Raw genomic sequence first — 21,581 nt, forward strand, 5'->3', positions numbered from 1 at the left:
AAGCGCTATAGACGCATCACTGACGCACCCTGCCAACAATTTATTTATTTGGTGAGCCCCTACAACTTCTCTTGTTGTTCGATCTTTGTGCCTATAAAGGACCCTAGTATTATCAAACTTCGGTGTGCATTTACCTTTGGAGTTGCAGACTCTTACGTGCATTGCATGATGGGTGTGTGCAATCCCTTTTGTGGAATTGGAATGTTGGTTCAACCTAGCGTTAAGAAGTCGGCCAGTTTGGCCCACATATGATCTTGCACAAGAGAAAGGCATAGAATGCGACACTGAAGATGCGCATGAAACGAAATTGTTTACGTGATTAAGACTGCAAACAGACCTTTGTTTGCATCTGTAGTGCGGCTACTCGATCTTTCGCTACGCCTGTGCACTGCTCAACAAACGGTGGCGAGCTTATTCTTCGCAGAGTAAACGACTCTCACGCCATAGCGTGACCATAACTTTTCCAACCAATGCAACAGGCACTGGGCGTAGGGGATGACGGCCAATTTTTTCTTATCAGTCGCACTAGCTTCGTGTGGGCCCTTTTTCCCACCCTGCTTGTTTAATCCTTCGAGCAATTCTTTCCACGACGCTGATATGACAGCTTGCCTCTTATTGTTCCTTAGAGTCTGTACCAGTAGTTCGCGCTCTGAATTTAGCCATACTTCCATATAAACTCGTAGATATTTCACTATTTACAAAAGACGGCGTTCATAGAAGCAAATGCCATCGACATGTGAAAACCATGCGTTTTACAAACTCCATTAACCATGTAAATTTGACCTCATTAAGCACTCCATAGCAAAGCTGCACTTCGGACTTAGTTTAAACAACTTGAGAGATCTCGACAGACTTCTTCACGCCACAAGCTTCTTTCAGTTGTGGTTTGGTCTTGATCTCCCAGTAGTTCAAACCGTAGATTATGAGAGGAGTGCTCCCTAGGTCTAAATATCCACCACTTATCGCAAAAAATAGGAAGCCATAACTAGGCCAACACCTAGTTCACATGAGGGTTTAAGAAAAGTTCCCTGTGTGAGTCAACTCAAATGTTCCCCGAGGACTTCGTGTGCATCCAAGGCATCACCCGTAATTTCTGAATGCTTCAGCGTAACAAGTAAATGGCGTTTACATAAGAAAAATGTCATACCAGTCATACCATGTCAGACCAGTCAAATTGTCACCACGGTATCCAAATGTACTTGTTCTTATATATTCTAAATTATTTTTTACAGTTCCGTGTTTGCGTCGTCCTTGCCCTGGCCTCCAGCGCCCTTGCTGGATTCCTTCACGGTAGTGGCTACAGCCTCGGCAGTGGTGTCGGCCTCGGCAGCGGTGTTGGCCTCACTAGCTATGGTCTTAGTCACGGAATCGGCTACTCCGGCCTCACCGGCTTCGGTGTCGGCCATGGCCTTGCCTACGGACCAGCCGCCAGCTACGCCGTGGCTGCCCCAGCTGTTGCTCGCACCGTCTCCACTTACCATGCTGCTCCAGCTGTGACCGCTGTTCACGCTGCTCCAGCTGTCGCTACCTACGCAGCTGCCCCAGTCGCCACCGTGGCCGCTGCTCCTGCCGTGTCCCGCGTGACCACCTACCAGTCCGCTCCAGTTGTGGCCGCTGCCCCAGCGGTTTCTACCACTTACCACGCTGCTCCAGCGGTCGCCACCTACGCCGCTGCTCCAGCCGTGTCCCGCGTCACCACCTACCAGTCTGCTCCAGCTGTCGCTACCTACGCTGCACCAGCGGTCTCCCGCGTGACCTACCAGGCCGCTCCAGCTGTGACTAAGGTTTACCAGAGCGCCCCAGTCGTCGCTGCTGCCCCAGCTGTGTCCCGCGTCACCACCTACCAGTCTGCTCCAGCTGTCACCACCTATCAGTCTGCCCCAGCTGTCGCTACCTACGCTGCTCCAGCTGTCTCCCGCGTGACCTACCAGGCCGCCCCAGCTGTGACTAAGGTTTACCAGAGCGCCCCAGTCGTCGCTGCCGCCCCAGCTGTGTCCCACGTCACCACCTACCAGTCTGCACCAGCTGTCGCTACCTACGCTGCTCCAGCTGTCTCCCGTGTGACCTACCAAGCCGCCCCAGCTGTGACTAAGGTTTACCAGAGCGCTCCAGTCGTCGCTGCTGCCCCAGCCGTGTCCCACGTGACCTACCAGTCTGCCCCAGCTGTCACTAAGGTCTTCCAGTCTGCCCCAGCTGTCGCCACCGTCGCTGCCGCTCCAGCTGTGTCCCACGTGACCACCTACCAGTCTGCCCCAGCTGTGGCCACAGTCGCTCACGCTGCCCCGGTAGCCACCTACGCCGCTGCCCCAGTCGCCAGCTACGCCGCTGCCCCAGCTGTCGCTACCGTTCACGCCGCCCCCGCTGTTGCCACCACCACCGTCCACCACGCCCCAGCTGTGGCCACTGTCTCCCATGCTGCCCCAGCCTTCGCTGCCTACCAGGCGGCCCCAGTCTACGGTTACGGTGTTGGAAGCCTCGGCTACGGCGCTGGCCACTACGGCTTCGGCCACGGCTTTGGTGTCTACGGCCTGAACTACGGCTACGGCCTTGGCACTCCCTTCGACTACAACACCCTCCTCCGCAGGAAGAAGTGTAAGTACGATATAGAATGCGCTGTAATTCTAAAGTTCACACTTAGTTCCGATACTAATGTGTTACGTGTACTCTTTTCTCCTTGCAGAAATCATTCTTTGAATCAGACGACATGGTGCGCTGAAGAAGAAAAGAATAATTTGTTGAGCTTAAGCTCAGTTGTCCATATTGTTAAATACTGTTGCAAAATAAATGTTTCCTGTTGTACAAAAAAGCTTGTCGAACTCATTGTGATTACTATCCGCTTAGAATGCTGAACGATAAGATTCCGGGCACTGCACCGAGATGTTAGCGACGCATTTGGCTTCGTTGTCTCAAACTATGACCTTTCGCCATTGCTTTCCAGGCGGTGCGTTTGGTGAAGAATGGAACTCGCAGTATGACGGCGTGCTGGCTTCGTTTATATGCTAATCCGTACCTTCACTGACATGGACACGAAGCGTTGCGATTACTTCGCTCAGCTATTTCATGTTTAATACTTGCCTAGGAATGCTTGCACGAACTCTTAATAAGGACAATGAGTACTTGAATTACGTATTATTGAACATTCTATAAAAGGCTTCAACTTCGTACCTAGGCTACAGGAACCAGTAGCTCGCACCTTCACTCTGGTGTCCCTAGCTCGGCGGCGGTTTGTAAACCACTTGTACAATATCTCGATGAAAATACAGACGGAACCGAAGGTATGCATGACTGTGCTAGCTAAAACCGCTCAGTCGTTAGCAGACATATTTCGTAGTGGACGCGTTTTTTACACCGCGTTCAAGTGCATTACTTACCTGTACGAGGACGATTAGTCTAGTTCCTACCAGACCGTGCAGAATTTGTTTCAATTTGGCCGTGGCGCCGTCCTGCACTGCCAAGGTTATATTATCAGCTACTGATGAAACAAGCTACAGAGGGATGAAACATACACAAATGACGGATACTAGACAAGTGCTGTCGGTGTATGCGTTATTTAGCGTTCGATTCTTAATAGCCATGATGCACTCACTAGGGAAACAAGAAGTATTCCTACAATGACAGGAGACATCCGCCATGTTTCGCTACGGTAAGAGCAGATTAAATTGTGGTTCCCTTCGCACATTTTTACGCTTTGAGCTAGGGAACGATATAGACGACGTGTATTCTGATTTAGTCATAACGAGACAAGGAATAGTGCACCCAAATGGAGCGATAAAATGCATTCCCCAAAAGCGGCGTTTAACAACGAAGTTGTATATTGCTACCCTGCGGAAAAATCGTGGCGACGGACACAAAAGCCGTGCGGCAAAGCCAACTTTCTCGTGAATATGCTCTATATAAACTCTCAGATCTAATGTGGGTATCTTCTAAAAATTACGCCCAGTATCATTTACATTTAATAGTTGTGTAGTGCACAGAAAAGTTCTCAATTTTGTGGAATTACCGTGCGCTGTCAATAAATGCGCTTCCAGGGAAGGCATACGGACGACAGCAGTGTTTTCCGCTAGAATTAAAATCTAGTCCTTGCGAATTTTATTTAGCTAATTAACTAGGAAGTACGCTCAATCGCAAATTATAAGCAAATATGTTTGTTTTGTGCACTCCTTTGGATAACGCCATATTCCAAGCACATCGTCGCTGGTTCCAAGGCTCAGTTTAACGGCCACCTGCGTCTAAACGGCGCTCCGTCGCAGCTGCCTCGACAACACCTGCGTCATTAGAGCGGCGTGTTAAAAACCCTACGGTTGTAGCTCTGTGTATGTTTGAGGCAGTGCATAACGCAGCGCGCGACTAATAGTTCTTTGTATTTCGCATAAATGACATATACCTCATTATATGTACACTAATCTTACTTCTTTTTGTTTAGTTTGACAATGAGAGAACGTGTAGTTGAGCAGAAATAGTGATGTGCACAAGGTACTCATTTAAGTAACGTAGCGAGTGATTTTCACCATGCCACCTTCATTTCGTAGCAAAACAAACAAACGGGAATCCACTGAATTAACATCTTTACTTTTTGTAGTATTTACGACTATAATTGGGCGTCGTAAATATCCTTATATGATCATTACAGACGCTAATGTAAGTATGCGAGTCGTAAGAAGTCATTCTTCATTTCCGGCATCCAAGGCTTACGCAATAGGCTATTCGGGTGTGTTTACATGCAGCATACTTCTGTAAAAGTGACAGTTTGAGTAAGACTAGTTTCCGTGACTGAGCGGCAGGGCATGAACACTCAGTACATCACGATGAGCAGCAGTGACACGATGAACAGCTTGAGATGGGCATGGCAGGGGTTGGAGCAGACTGTTGGGAGGTGCGGGGGAGATTTGCGTTGCTGACATTCCCGGCAAGAGCGGGCGAAGTTCCGAGCGAGGGTGTACATCATCCGCCAGTAGTAGCGGCGCCGAAGTCGCTCATACGTCTTGAAAATGCCGGCATATTCCACACTGCGGACCGAGTGGAAAGAGGAACAGATCTCTGATCTCAAGGCTCTCGGGATGACAAGCAACCTCGTACGCCCCTCTGGTGCATAGTTGCGTCGGTACAGGAGCTGATCACGGATCGCAAAATGGGTAGCATGGCGCCGAAGTGTTCGAAAGGCTGGCAATGTTGAGGTATCCGAGAGGAGATTGAAAAGGCACGAAATTCAGCGTTCATTCTGTTGTTCGGCAGCAATGGTGTGAAAGTGAAAAAACGACAACTTGCACTCAAACGGCGACTCACGAATGGCCTCTCGCGAGAGTGGTGAGTGGGAAAGAGCGTCAGCGTCGAAATTCTTCTGACCGGAACGATACACCATGCGTATGTCGTACACCTGGATTCGCAGGACCCAGAGAGCGAGGTGGCCAAATGGGTCTTTTAAATTAAAAACGCCAACACAGCGCATGGTGGTGACTCACTACGTCAAAAGAGCTGCCAAACAAATAAGCGCGAAACTTGCCAAGCGCCCAGGCGATGCCAAGCACTCCTTTTCCGTGACGCTGTAATTGCGCTTCGCCTTGGTCAGTGCGCGGCTCGCATGATCCAGGACGTATTCTACCTGACCAAGATGACGCTGTGCGAGAACAGCACATGGGCCTACGCCAGTTGCGTCGGTATTTACTTCAGTAGGAGCTTGAGGGTCAAAAGTGCGAAAAATAGGTGACATCGTGAGAAAAGGGACAAGGTGGTGAACGCATGGTTGCAAGCAGGGGACCACGATGAGAGGTCTTTGGCACCACGAAGCAGTTGCGTGAGCAGTGACAGTACCGATGTGAAATTTCGAACAAAGCGTGCAAATAAGAGCATGAGTCGATGAAACTGGGTAGTTCTTTCACTGTAGTGCACTTAGCAAACGCTGCGACGGCCCGCAATTTCTCGGGATCCGGAAGAATGCCTTCCTTGGGCACAACGTGGCCAAGGATTGTGAACTTGCGTGTGGAAAAGCGACATTTGTTGAGATTAAGCTCCAGACCACCGTTGATTAAGGAACTCAGCACGTGCTGAAGCCGGCGCAGGTGTGTTGCGAAATCAGGGGCGAACACCAAGATGTTGCCAAGGCAACACATACATATCTTCCATTTAAGGCAGCGTATAACATTATTCATCTTCCTTTCAAATGTAGCAGGCGCGTTGAATAATCAGAAAGGCATGACGGGGAACTCACATACACCATCTGCTGCAACAAAAGCAGTGTTTGGGCGATCGACCTGCGCCATCGCGACCTGCCAGTAACCTGACCACAACTCCAATGAAAAGAACTCGGCTCCTTGTAAGCAATCCAGAGCACCATATATGCTCGGCAATGGGTAAACATACTTAAAACGTGATCTTGTTAAAGCGCCGAAAATCTACACATAAGCGTATGGAACTGTCTTTCTTTGTACCACAGGCGAAGCCCATGGGCTGCGTGAAGGTTTCATTACGCCTCTACTGAGCATGTCGTCGACCTTGTCGACAATGACGCGGCGTTCCGCAGCGGATAGGTGATACGGACGTTGGCGCAGCGGTGAGTCGGAGCCAGTGTTGATGTTATGCTCGACTGTTGATTGCGGACTAAGAATACTTGTGCGACGTGGAAAGAAGTTCGGAAGTGTTGCAGAATAGTAAGCTGGGGTCGCTGCGAGGGTGTGATATCCTCGTCAATGAATGGGCTGAAAACATCCGTAGATTTTCGATAAGGAGCTGAGATGGCGCTCAGGTCAAGGACGGCCATAGGAGACGCCTCGTCGGGGACGGATACAATCCGCATATAATCGATGGTCTCGACGTGGCAACGCATTCATGACGACGCAGTGTAAGCGGGGATGAAATCGTGTTGTAAACGGCATTCTGTTGAAACCGGCGGCACGGTCAACAGTAGCAAAAGGCAGAGGAAAGGCTTTTCGGGAACAAAGAGGTCTGACTGCATGAAGAAGACCGTTCCATCGCAGATAGCACCACATGAGACTGGTACAAGTGCTGAAGAGCAGAACGGCATATTGATGTCTTCCTTGACGACAAGTTTATCAGAAGAATGACGATCAATGAAGGTGAGGTCACTGAGCTGGGTGAATTCAACCTCAGCGTGAGCTCAATCGATTACAGCTTTGTGGGAAGAGAGAAAATCCCATCCTAGAATAATTCCGTTGGAGAATGGTGAGAGCACTAAAAATTATATTGTGTACATAACGTCTTGAATCAGGACACGGGCAGTACAGGGTGCGGTATTAAGAATGGCGAGCTGCAAGGAAAAATTGCCACCCAATTACGACTGGGGGAAAAGGCGCGCATCCCCCACTCTCCGTCGCTGCAGCTAGGCTGCGTTCGAAGAAGCGGGCTTTGTGCTGAAAACCGCCTCCATCCACCAGCCCCATCGCCGTTGTGACGAAACGGGTTCGACGGACGAACTATTGTGCCCGAGGTCCCCAGCGCGAACGTGATTTTGCTACGCGTGAGCAAGCCGCAGCGGGACAACGAGCTACCCAGAATGTCTCCGAGTTTCCCGGAACGGCGCCCCTCCGACGACAGCTCCAGACCTTCGCACCTGTGTGTTTGCGTGTGTGTGGGCGTAAACAATACTGTGGAACGGCGCACCTCTGTCGTCGGCTCCAGACCTTCGCACCTGTGTGTTTGCGTGTGTGTGGGCGTAAACGATACTGCGGAACGGCGCCCCTCTGTCGTCGGCTCCAGACCTTCGCTCGCGGGAGGCGGCTAGTTTTGCGATGACGAAACGAACATTCGCTGCCTTGTATCGCCGGAGGACCGAGTGCTTAAAAACGGCTGTTGGGCGGAGGCTCGACACACTTCTCTCGTGCAGTCAGGTTGGACTGACACACTTTCTCTTGAGCAGTCATGTTGGACTGACACCCTTTTTCTTAAGCAGTCATGTTAGACTGATTTAAATTCTGTAAATAAACCCATTTTCCTCGTTCTAGATGAGAAGCAGTTCTTCCCTTCATCAACGTCCTCAGCGTGTTTAAGTTGGACGACGGCATGGGCCAGCTACCTTCGAATTCATGCCGGACTCCAACCTTGGCAACGGATCACGAGCGATGGGATTGAGCCCCCAATCCTGACAGCGGTTAGTTAGACAGCTTGACCACTTGAAGTCCGAAGTGACAATCCAGAAAGAAGCGTCGTTACCTTGCGAAATGTTCGGCAGAGTCTCGTATCCATAACAGAAACAGCTGCGCCGGTATCAACAAGAGCGACTGTAGCGACACCTTCCACAAACACGTCAATAACATTCGCGGGTAAGGTACGAGGACTTCCGCATTTCAAAACTTGCGCATTTCTTGCCTCGGAAACAAGTTTCCCTCGTTTTTAGAGGCGGGCCGCCGACGCATCAGTGAAAGCGACCGGCGACGTTGGGATAGCGACCGGCAATGGTAGAAGAGACGACGATCAATCAGAGTACGAGATGGCGGTAAGTCGACCGGATAATGAGGCGCACGGGAATCATTTTCGATTGTTTGCACCCGACGGCAGAACCTTGCGTCGTGTCCGGGATACCTACATGAAAAGCATATATGCCGATTGTCGTGCGTGCGCCACAGGTTCGCAACAGGAGGGCTGGCCCAGGAGATTGGAGAAGGGCGGCGCACGGGCTGCAGAAAGGGTCGTATCGGCTCTAGCGTGATCTGGCAGCTACCGCAGCATAAATAAGCGCAGAAGCCGCAAGCGGCTGCTGAATAGCAATCGGTAGTACGTCAGCGACTTCTTGAATGACGTTGCGCAGAGCAGATGGCAGAGAAGTAGCAGGCACCAGGGTGAAGGGCACCAGGGACAGCTGTCGTGCTACCTTTTCGTGGACAAAGGCCTTGATCTGCGTGATCAGCGACGCTTGGTCGAAACCAATGGCCAGGCTGGAGATGGACGCAGCGGTTGTAGAAGGCCTCTTCAAAGCTCGCTATTTGCGTTGCTTGTTCTAGCTCTGATACGTTGGCAAAAGTGTTCGCGTTCTTGGCCAGTAGCGTTTGGAAAGTATCATCATCAATTCCTTTCATGATGTGGTTAATCCGGCCTGCTTCAGACATGGTAGGATTGACGGGTTTACATAGAGCGACAGCGTCTTCTATGTAACTGGTCAATGCTTCGCCCGCGTCCTCTGCGCGTGTGCGCAAACGCTGCTCAGCTCGGAGTTTGCGGACGGGGCGACTGTTAAATACCTCTATGAAAGCAGCCTTGAAAGTCGCCCACGTTCGGAAATCCGCCTCACGGTTCCTGAACCAGAGGTTGGCCAGCCCGCAAGATAGAAAACGACGTTGGTCAGTTGGCCGAGTCATCCCACTGATTATGAGCGCTCACCCGCTCCTAGGACGCAAGCCAATCTTCAACGTCGTTTTCGTCCGTCCTGCTGAAGATGGTAGGATCCCGCAGGCGAATAGCGCCAGCGCACAGAACAGCTGGCGATGGGAGCGTCTGCTGGTCGGGCTCTGGCACGGCGGAAGGTAGCGTCCGAGTGCGCAGTTCCAGAATGTTAAAGTTGAAAGGTACCCAGCACGCCCACCAGTCGTAAAGGGAACCTTAGGTAGAGATCATCACTTCCTCCAATCAGACGCAGCACACACCCGTAAACAGACCAAGACCGGAATTGCATGGCTAACCGAATGGACATCCTTTAGGGACAAGCTAGATTCCGGAGCAAGCATAACTGACATTGACGAGTGGTTCAAAAATGTATTAGACATAGCAGAACGTCACACCAAGATCATACAACTCGATGCCGATACACCCACGGTCGGCACGCACCTCCTCCATCTCTGGTAGGCAAGAAGTGGCCTCCTGAAGAGATGGAAACGACAAAAGCTTAACAGAAAGCTAAAGACACGCACCGCTCTCCTTACCAAGCAGGCTCAAGACTATGCGGACCACCTCGTCAGCATGAACTGGCACGCTTTGTATGAAAAGCTACAGGGGACTCTGAGCTCTAAGAAGACCTGGCACCTCCTACGCGCACTCCTGGCCACTGAACCCACCAAAACGAAACACCTCCTGCGAGAACACCTCCTGCGAGATCTACAATAGAAACTGTGCGGAGACGCACCCTCTGCCACATCAACTCGCAGCAAAGAATACTCTAGAAAACCGAATCCAGAATTCGACCAACCCTTTACACAGGCCGAAATCCACGTAGCCCTGTCCAAGCTGACTAGAAATACTAGCCCTGGTAACGACCGGATCGGTAACAAACACCTAAGCAACCTACCGCAGCAGGCCACCGACGCTCTCCTCCGTTATTACAATGAGTGCCGCGAGAAAAGAGAACTGCCTGCTGTGTGTAAACACTCGGACATCACCATGATCCCCAAGCCCAAGAAACCTCTGAGCTTGGAGAACCTACGCCCGATCTCCCTTTTCGAACATATGGTGCACGACCGCATTACCCAGTACCTGGAAGACAACAGCCACCTACCAGACACCATGTTCGGCTTCAGGCAGCACCTCTCAATGCAGGACGCACTCTTACAACTAAAAGAAGGCCTTCTAAATCACCTAAACAATCGAAGAAAATACTCCATAGTGGCAGTAGACGTTAAGGGAGCCTTTGATAACGTTAGCCACGACGCGATCCTGAACAATCTCGTAGGCACAGGCTGCGTCACTAGGACCTACGCATACGTCAGAAACTTTCCGATGGACCGCACGGCAACAGTCGGATTCTGCAACATCCGCAGTGAAAGCTTCCTACTTCCAAACAGAGGCACCCCGCAAGGGTCGGTCATTTCACCGCTACTCTTTAACGTAGCTATGATTAAGCTACCCTCACTCCTCGAGACCACACCAGATCTTCATCACGCAATGTATGCTGATGACATCACGCTGTGGACAAGAGCTACGGACGTTGGAAGGCAAGAAATTAGCTTACAAGAAGCCGCCGACACCATCTAAAGCAACTCCGAAACTGCGGCCTCCGCTGCGCCCCAGAGAAGTATGAGCACTTCGTCCTGAAAGCAAGAACAAGAGGCCGGCCACCCAACTACGAAGAGCCCGACCCCAGCACCACCCTTAACGGGACAACAATCTCGAAAGTCGACACCATGCGAATACTTGGACTCCACATCCACAAAGACGGATCGGGAGCTGCCAGCCTACCGAGACTAGAACGCACCCTTTCGCAACTCACACACCTCGTCAAGAGGATCCCAAGCCAAAGAAGCGGGCTGAAGGAGCAAGACACTCTAAGAATAATACAAGCATGCTCACCAGCCGCATCGCATACGGCACGCCTTACCTGGCTTTAAAAAAAACTTTGAAATAGAAAAGCTAATCATTATGATAAGGAAAGCAATCAAAGTCGCCCTGGGACTCCCTGCCATGGCATCTAGTTCACAGGTCTCCTTAAGTTGGGCGTCCACTAGACGTGGCAAGAGCTCGCAGAACCGCACAAGAACAGCCAGCTGGAACGACTCAAGCTCACGCCCACAGGGAGATCAGTACTCGGACACCTGAACTACAGCGAGACCTATGTCGCAGACACGGACAAGAAAGAGCGAATCCAACCGGACGTTCGAGAGTGCATTTGCACCGCACGTGTCCCGCGCGACATGCATCCCATATACCACAAGAGTAGAAGGCAGGCTAGAGCTAACGCCATCAAACGAAGTTTCAAGCATGACCCGAATGCCCGCTACACCGACGCGGTCAAGTATCCGCCTCGAAACGCGTACGCTCTCAGCGTCGTAGACTCCCGAGGCTCCGAGCTAGCATCTGCAACCATCAACGCACGCAACCCGGAAACGGCTAAAGAAGCGGCGATCACTCTCGCCACCACCACATGCACAGACGCAGCGGTTACATTCACCGACTCTCAGGCCGCCCGCAGAAACTTCTTGAGGAGCCGCATCTCGGCCGATGCACTCAAGATACTAAATAGACGAAGCACTCCACTCCCGTACACCTGCGTAATGTGAGTACCCGGACACGAGGGACTAGAGGGGAAAGAAGCGGCCCACGCCGCTGCCCGCGAGCACGTCAGCAGGGATCCCCTCTCTTCACGCGCTCTCTGACCCGCGACAGAAGAGGCGGAGGCCGTACCCACCAACTATTCGGCCATATTGCAACATGACAAGCTCGAGCGTCGAGTGTACCCTCCACCGCACCCTAAACTCGACAGAGAAGAAAGCCTGATGCTTAAATGCCTGCAAAGTAACATGTACACGCACAGAACGATAATGCGTCGCCTCTACCCGACGCTTCACGGCTATCTCTGCCTACTCTGCAACGTACCCGACACTCTGGCACACTTGCTCCTGGAATGCCCGTGGCAGGAAGGCAGCGAAATGCAACCAGAAACGGACGCAAAACGAGCACAAGAAGCAAACCACCAATTCGAAACGTGGGAGGCCAAGCTAACCATCGGGGACCTGGAAGACCAACGACAACTCGTCGCCAGGCCCAAGAGGGCAGTCGAAGCCAGAGGGTTCCTGGACTAAGGAGCCTTCCCACCTTAGGGTGATACCCGGCCTCACTCAGGATACTGTTTTGCATATTAAACGTTTCTTTCTCTTACTTTCTCTCTCTTACACGACGGGCCGATGACGTGCAGTGCGCTTCACCGAGCAACAGTATCTAAGCTGGAGCATCTGAGGCACGCGATGCTGTTGGCCATACTGCTGCCTACGTCCAGACGTTCTTTCTCCCTACAACATATATATATATATATATATATATATATATATATATATATATATATATATATATATATATATACATATATATATATATATATATATATATATACTGCAGGAAAAGTTTATAGTGCTGCGCAACTGACCGCTCGAGGCACATTACGTGTATTCGTAGGCTTCTTTCATACTCAGAAAAACACTTTTATGGAGCACGTGTTGAGCAACGCAAAGGCGCATCGGGAGTTTCCCATGTTGCTCTACAACTTTCTCACTGAAATTTTTCACCTAATTATAATAATTGCGATGTTCGTTATTAAGACTAATGATCTAATCAGGGGGAATGCAAGAAGTAAACAGAGTATTTCAAAGCGACGGCGAACAAAATTACCTTTAGTCTCTCCAGCTGCGTAGCACTTCCATATTTTAAAGTTTGGCTCAATTTAAGTTAAACAACCTGTACTTATCTTTCCAATTTGAATTATTTATCCTCCACAGTTTCTTATAGCACCGACGATGAAGACCAGAGAGTTGGACGTCACCGAAGGTCCCGTTAGCTTCAGCGAACAGCCCGTATACGGATTGTGATAAGGCGTAAAGAGAACTAGAAAACAGCCGATACTGCAAAGGTCTTATTGCTTCAGGTTTGCATGCCGTCTATAGATTGACTATAGACAAAGTCGTTAATCGCCGCCCAACGCTGTAACCAAGCGTAGGTACCGGTGGATAATACGGAGCTACGTTATATAAAAGCCACTGAAGTTGTACAATGCTGACATTGCTTTAGCGCCTATCCGTAGAATTTAGTACACACATAGTGTATGCCTGCGCATTTGTTGACCACATCTTATGATGTACGTAGTTGCTCTCGGGAATCCCATGACAGTCTTCACAGTTGTCATAGCATGTTGGCAGTTGTCATAGCAGGAGTGCGGCAAGTTCAGGAGTATTATTAGGCTGTTGACACTAATGCATAAGTGCAGATGAGAAGCAACACGTGAACATACGTAATATACATTCAAATTTTATTTTTTCCACCATATGTAAACAAAAATGTAAACTAACTTGTAGATAGCAGATAGCTAGCTGATTTATTCAAGCGGATGCGTTGCATGAAACGTTAATATTTCTTAAATGTGCTCGTGCACAAATTCTAATATAGCCTTACATAAATATTCACGGCTACATGCATTTGAGATTTTTCGACTGCTTCCATCCACATTCATGATTTTCTAAGTACACTTCCCTGGGTATGTTCCCATGTGCATGCTGGATGCAGCACATTTTTGTAGACATTGCCAATAGACCACTCATTAACAACCCCAGCAGCGAGCACTTATATATAATCGAAATGTATTTGGCAAAATGTATGTTTTATATAGGTAGTATATAAGGTGTCGACTTCGGATATTTTAGCCAATCTGGGCTATGAACATAAACGAATAAAGGAAAACACGGTGCAAGATATACTATTATAAAGAGATCTACTGGTCAGATCTACGATGACTGAACACCATAGGTCTTAAATTGGCATCTTACTGCGCCATCTTTCTTTACATTATTCTTCGTTGAACAGCTTCACTGAATTTATGCTAGCTGCGACACCCTGCACTTACAATAGTCGACAAATAGTGTAAGGCTAAAGTCTATGAATTAGATGTAGACTGGTCTGCAGGAAAAGTCTATTGACAGTCTATGGCCTCACACTTTTTGGAGACTTTTCTATAAAATGTCTGAGTCTATAGAGACTCTATAGACTGTCTATAGAATAATGAAAACTCACGTTTGTAGACAAATGTCTGCAGAATGTGTACACAAAAGTGTATAGAGTTATACAGTTGTCCCTTTGTAGACTGAAGTCTATAAAATCTCTCTAAGCAAATGTTTATAGACTATCTATAGACACTTGTCTATAGAGATTCCATAGACTTCAGTCTACAAAAATAGAACTGTTTAACCCTATATTTTGGTCTATAGATATTCTGTAGACATTTGTCTCCAAACGTGAAATTTCATTAATGTGTACACAGTTTATAGATTAAGACTTCTTTCAGACCAGTCTATCAAATGTGTATCCCCGTAACTCTACAGACTGTCTGTAGACTGGTCTATTGTAATAGTATATAGATAGTCTATGAACATTTGTCTGTAGCACATTCTATAGTCTTCAGCCTGCAAAAGTAGAGCTCTATAACGTTCTCTATTGGAGGCGAGGACCTACGGAGTTGCCATCTGTCGGATGTGCCTCCCTTGCGTAGAATGAGGGATAACGGGGCGCGCTCCTCAAATGTTTGGTTGCGGCGCTCAATAAAGGCCCACGCGGCAGCCCTCCTGGTGATTTCTGTAAGTACTCTAAAAACGAGGGAAGTTTTTTTAGTGTCAAAATGATAACCTTGGGCAGACAGGAAGCACAGAATTGTTTACAGACCCTATATCTTTACCGAATATTTACAGTGAACGCCACAGCGCTCGGTAGCCGCGACGGTGTTTCCCGAACCGGCTTCTTGCGCGCAAGGTAGGCAAACGATGAGAGCAAACTATGTGGAATATTAAAGCGAAAGCTTTACTGGACGCGAACTTGCAATTTCGCCGTGGCCGTGCTCGGGAAGGCACATGACGTCACACCGCGTTCCCTTTCCTTGCGTTCGCCTCCGCTCGCTTCGCCTACTGCGTCGCATGCGTGATAATATATCGGAGGATTGAAAAGGAGAGCTTGCGTACGCTGCAACCACAGTTGAGGCGGCAGTATGGACGGCGACAATTCTGATAAGCAGGAGGAGGCGTGTAATCGACATTGTAACGAGATGAAGAGTAAACGAATCCCCCAGGAAACAGACGAACAGCGCGCCGAACGACTGGCTAAACGCCGCAACATAGCTAGACAACCAGACTAACCTGGACTTGCAATCAAGATTAACCAAGGCTAACCATGCTATGCCTTAGCTTTTCGCTACGCATATCCTGGCATAACCGAGCTAAGCCACTGCCTATTTTATTCTTATAGCGGGCTGTCTGTATAATCGAATGGAGCGTAATAGAATGAAGCCTGAAACCAGCGATTGCACGGGTTCGCAGAGACTGAGTGCGCGTCTGCATTCATGTTAGCGCATAGTGTTTTACTTTCGCTGCGAGCGCGTTCTAGCACCGTGTCGTGAGCTTTAGGTAGCACAAAATGAGTATTTGACAGTACTCAAGGAACTATTGTTGCGTGGACGCTATCAGAGCTGCTCAAAAATAATTTCCTTATAGACTTCGACGCCTACGGCTACGGTGATGTGCCGTCGCGACTGTTCTATATTAAGGCGACAGCGATAAGGAACTCGTGTCGCAGAAAAGCCGGTGTCGGCGGCGTTGACCACAAGCGAAAAATCCAGGAAACAACTTACAAGACGGGCTGGGTGGGAATTGAACCAGGGTCTCCGCAGTGTGAGACGGAGACGCTACCACTCAGCCATGAGTTCTTTTTTTCTTTTTTGCCTCGCTTGACACACAGTTTACGAGATCAGAACAGATTAACAAGATCATAGTACCAAGAACCGTCAGCTGTTTGCTGACAAGTCATCAGTATTTCGGCATCTGCAACAATATTTCTAATCTTGGAACCCCCTCTGGTACACACGACTGCACCTCCTGCACTTCGACAAAATGGGACACCGATTCGCAAAAATATTCGCGAACTGGTCTAGCGTCAATATCCGCATTGTGTACAGAAGTCCGAGTTCGCCATATACTGTGCAGGCCCAGGAGCATAACCAGATCGAAAGGCCCACCATCGTCGTTTTCGACCGTGAGATAACGGATTCCATGCGGACTTAATGGCAACTCTTTTTTTCAAGGTTCTTTGTAAGATGTCGCAGAAGGACACTCCACCCCAGCAATCTAAAAACACATGCTCTATTGCCTCTGGTTTTTCGCATAACAAAGAATGAGCACCCCACGGAACAAATAAACCCATTTCTTCTAACCATGTTTTAACGGGTAAGGTTCCTGTGTGCAGCCTAAAAAAAAAGGTTTTAACCACTGGCGCAACTAACATTTTTTAACGCGTTTCAAATCATCTTTTTCTTTGCCTGCAGAGTATAATTCACGGCACAATGGCACAGGAAATAACACATTCACGAGGTCCTTATACAGTTTTTTTACGTGACAGATTAGTCAAATATTGCAAAAAAAAAACGCACCGATAAAAAGCGGAAAGATGACATCCCTTCTTTGAGATATCCCCGTACTGGTCCTTGCTGACACACCGAAGACACAACAAACTCCGGTAGCACTTTACCCAGTCTCAGTTGAATCATAGTTCTGAGAAAGGTATCATCTATATCTCTTAGAAAAACAAATCGACTGACGAGTTGTCTCACATACAGATGCACTAAACCAGGCCCACCATCATTCCCTCTTTTAAACAGATTTGTTCGGCTTGTTTTTTCCCATAGAGAGCTCCAGATAAAGGCCGCGAACACTCTGTGCATTTTTTGTACATTTATCCTGCTGCAATGCAAAACTTGCATTACATGCCATGGCTTGATTACGAGAAATAGGTTGCATGTCGTGGCCCGTGCGACATCGACTTATCCCATCCTTTCCACTTTTGTGCATTTTCGCGTTACACCTCTGTTTGTTTTTTCCCATAAGGTTCGTTGTCAGAGTAGTACTGCAGGCGCACTCCTAAGTATTTTGTCGCTGTTTCTTGCCACTTAATGTTATAAAACAACCTTGGTGCGACGTCCCATTCCCCATGCCAAAACCCAACGCACTTGTCCCAGTTTACTGCCGTACCGCTTGCTTGACAGAAATTTTTATCAGCATTGACAGTATCCATTATACATTCATGATCAACACAGAAAACTGCAATGTCATCAGCATAAGCAAGAAGGCTTACCTCGGCTTGAAGTAATTGAAATCCTCATATCGTGTTGTTCCTAATTACGCTTAGACAAAAGGGCTCAATATATATGCAAAAAAGATGCGGTGATAATGGGCACCCTTCTCTGACTGAGCGCTGAACTGGTATTTATTCACCTACTGATTTGTTTATTCCACTCAGCCATGAGTTCGATCGTTCAAAGCGTGACAAAAGCTCCTCTAGTGAATGCGGTGTTGCCTTAGAAACGTGCCGTAGAAAGTTATACTGCGGTGTATATCGGTAGTTATGAGCATGTAAATTACAGAAGTCGCAGTTAAACGAGTGGCGAAGTACGTTTCCGCTACTTTTATTCTGCGCTTGGCGCACACGCAGAGCCATCTTGCGGCAAACACAGAAGACCCCCTCCTCGCAATGTACGGCGCTGTCCCGACAGGTGGCGCACCGCTCGCCCACTTCTCCCCTCCGTCTTGTTTGAGCGCATTGCGGCCATGCGGGGACCGTTGCGAGGATGCCCCAATACCCTTGCGTTTAATAAGTTTTCTCGCTCTCTTCCCTTCCAACTTCCAGCGTGCGTCACTCGGACCCTCGTGTTTAGGCGCCGCGGGTCCTCTTTCCGCTCACAGTGCGATTCCTAGGTGCAGCGTCCGATGCGGGACGCCGCTGACGTGATCGCTGCGCCGTATCGCGTCTGGTGGGAAAGCGTCCCATGCGATGTGTGCCGTGCTGCTGGCGAGGAGTCATGCATCTGCGTGGTGCTCCTGAAACAAATAATTAGAAAAAGGTTGTACTGTGGACTTAGAAGTGTTGCATATGAAAACTATGTCTTTGTGTGACTCAAGAGCATGCCGAGCGAATGAGTGGGCGGTGGGAACGGGCTGCGATAACGCTATCACGTTCAACTCTTGAAGGCGAAACTTAAGCGTCTTCCCATATTTTTTTTGCTTGTAAATTCTTGGACGTTTCATCATTATTTCTTAAGTTGCGTCGCACAGTCTGTTTATCGGCCTTCTCAGCGTGCCATTTCCCATTGCTTCTTTTTCGCAATCCAGTACATCAATTCATAGCACGAACATAACCTTGTGTAATGCCTTATTTTAATATGCTTCTTACCGCCCCCTTTCCATTCCAGTGAACGTGCCAGAATCTAGCAGCAACAAGTTCATAGACCCAATAAAGCGTCATGACATTAGCCGGGCAGCGGGCGCGGGCGAGCGTCTCTGTGCGCGTTTTCGGCTGCTCACCGAACCTCGCAGTCCCGACGCCGTAGCGCAAATCTTCCTCGTGTACGTGCTTGCTGCATCACCGATTCTAGCGTTGGCGTTTACGTAGATTTCACTTGCGTGATTGGAATCAAAACATATTGGAATTGTGTTACGTTGTAGGGCCCAAGTTTACGCGAATTCCCTCGCAATTTCAGAAGCTCCCATTCAATCGAAATTAGACTTAAAACATATACTATTTCTATTATTTGAAGTGGGCGAATAATATTTTGTGGAATACGAATCGAATACGAGTAACACGTATCGGATATTTAATCCAATATCGAATAGTTAGTATGATGAGGCGTCACTTTCAGTATGGTGGGTTATTTTGCCTTTACTGGCTAGCAAAAAAGGGAACCTAACTATAAAGAAGAACGGATCAGTTTCAGACTCAAGATTAAAATTGTCAATAATAGAACTGTGCAAATAACATATCAGCAACTTTAGAGACTTGTTGTAAACAAGCTATTTAACGAATAATAGGTGCTGTTTGACTAGCTTTCAAGAAATGCTAAATAAATGGCTACCGAAGAAACATCAGATCTCTAAAGAATGCTGCTCATGGACTTGTGTACTATGGATACATGTAGAAAACCAGAAATCACAGTTTGCAGCGTGAAAGATATATGCTTATAATACTAGACCTCTAAAAACCCTAAATGAGATACCATATGCAAGAGTCACAAGTTCTCATGCGGGGTTCTGCCAAATTGAAAACAAAACATGCATTACCCATATTGGTTAGGCCTTACATCGACAACTGTTGGCTCCGAAAAACATATAGAGATAACACCACTCGTAAATTCTCCATGACGCAGGAAGCCCTGCACAAATGACCAGATATCAGCAGGTAGTCGTCGAGATTCCAGCTGCATATTGCTGCAGGCACATGAGATCGTTCTCCAGTGGAGGAGCTAGACATGCTTTAGTCCCGAAGTGAACGTTTCGTCACCTAGGGCCCTACTAGCTAAGGATGCTTGAGGTACCTCAGAACGGGTAAAAGTGAAACGTTTCTGCGTTATCCCGTCGTCTTACTGTGTGTATCGGTCTTATATTCTTCGAAAATTGTTTGTTTTCCTTTTTCAGAGTTAAGAATCCGCACAGGAACAGTTGCTAGTGCAAATTTGCCAGGTTACATATAGCCACTTAGTAGTGACGGTGAAGAAAGCAGCAAAACTTTGAGTGACGAAACTAGCGTTTTACCGGAGGAACTTCTGCCCTCAAAAACAGGCTACACTCAAACAGCGGTGATAGCGACGACCACAGTCAGCGATCGTCGAAAATCTGATCAGTGGGTCAAGCGCGTCGACTTCTTTACATCAGTCATCGAAGGTTCCAGATTATTCGCTGGTGCCCGCATGCCTTCCAGAAAGTTCTATACCTTCACGTCACGCATGCATGCAATCAGGTTACACAAAGTTTGGCTATGACAGGGGATAAAACCATCAATAACATTCCAGAAACTTCCGATACGCCTAAGCGCTTCCTGCGCTTTTTGTTGACATCTGTTAGACGATGGAACGTGGTCACACGATAAACAAATACACGTGTCAATACGTCGTGCTCCGGCTCACTCATTATTCGTCGCCCTGCAGTGCTCGTCTAACGAAACTTGTATCCTCCCATCTTTTGGTGGGCTGCTCCATTTTGCAGGTACATTACTGGAGCTGCATGTGCGATAGAGGTCATGGCACCTGGTGTTTTTCGGATATATTCCGTTGTGGCTATGGCTGCTCGGATGATGATCTCTAAGCTGTCCTTTCGCGTACTCGTGAAATTATAGAAATATTATACAACATTTCGGTATTCAGTTAAGCAAATCAATCATCGTTCGGCATATGCAATTCCTTTCGCACAAGCGCGTTCTTTCACAACACGCAATCGATACAAGTGATAGCACCCTTTAAGGAGTGAATTATCGTGGCTCGTCTATAAACGTGTCAAACTCGCACACCTCTATTCCAGGTTATTTGAGACTCTACTAGAAATAACATGGTGATAGGATGATGCTCTGCGCATTTTCTTCTGCATAGTCGTAATCAGGCAGTAGGTAAATATATATTTATTGTACATTTCGTAATGCTGCATCTTTGCATAAAAAGTATTGTTTGACAAGTTTGAAGCAGACACACAATTTACATGCACTTGAGTTAATTTCATTTCCCTTATTCTCTGTTGGCTTGAACGGTAGCTAAGGAAGGCGGATAGCCAAGGTCCGTAGTCGGCGCCCCTCTAACTCGAGTGAACGGTGGCAGCCCGAAGGGAGAGCCGTTGTCCCGTGAACAATCTCTTTTTTGACACGCTACTACGTTACATTACTCTTTACTCTAGGTTACTAAGTAAACATTACTCTTTAAACCCTCAGTTGCACACAGAGCCGAAAACAGCCAGTCATACATGAAGGTTGCCACTATTACAAACAGTAGCACCAAATCTTTGGAGATGCACACGGCATCGGTCAAAACAATGACACAATCTACGACGCGCATTGACATAGGTTCACTGAAGGACACATGTCATCTCACTTTTCCCTAGGTTTTACACCGAGTCATGGCCTTGACAACAGCCCCTGTCGTTTGCAATATGGGAGACTGCAGGAAAGCTGCTCGTCAAGCGCCAAGAAAACTCGGACGCTACGTGAAGCTGTAGGAGAGGTCGCTTGAATTCCCTGAACACAGTAATCGTCAGCCGATGGTGATTGCACAAAAAAGCACCAATCGGTCGCACCCAAGTAAGTGGTCATAAACATATTCGCGTTTTCTCAAGGCTTTCATAAAAAGCGTGCGGATGCACAAACAGCTGCAC

General features: G+C 48.2%; 1 protein-coding gene across 1 annotated transcript; it reads left to right on the forward strand.

Moving 5' to 3' along the window:
• The first annotated feature begins 1,157 nt into the window (after positions 1-1,157).
• Positions 1,158-2,806, forward strand: LOC129386971 (uncharacterized). Its single transcript, XM_055075578.1, has 2 exons — positions 1,158-2,592; positions 2,681-2,806. Coding segments are annotated over exons 1-2 (1,437 nt in total). The 3' UTR covers positions 2,683-2,806.
• Positions 2,807-21,581: the final 18,775 nt, after the last annotated feature.

Source organism: Dermacentor andersoni, chromosome 3, assembly GCF_023375885.2.
Source record: "Dermacentor andersoni chromosome 3, qqDerAnde1_hic_scaffold, whole genome shotgun sequence".
Taxonomy (NCBI): Eukaryota; Metazoa; Arthropoda; class Arachnida; order Ixodida; family Ixodidae; genus Dermacentor; species Dermacentor andersoni.

Excerpts from the sequence above, each read along its gene's own strand:
- LOC129386971 (XM_055075578.1), top strand. The coding sequence starts at position 1,158 with ATGTCAGACCAGTCAAATTGTCACCACGGTATCCAAATGTACTTGTTC.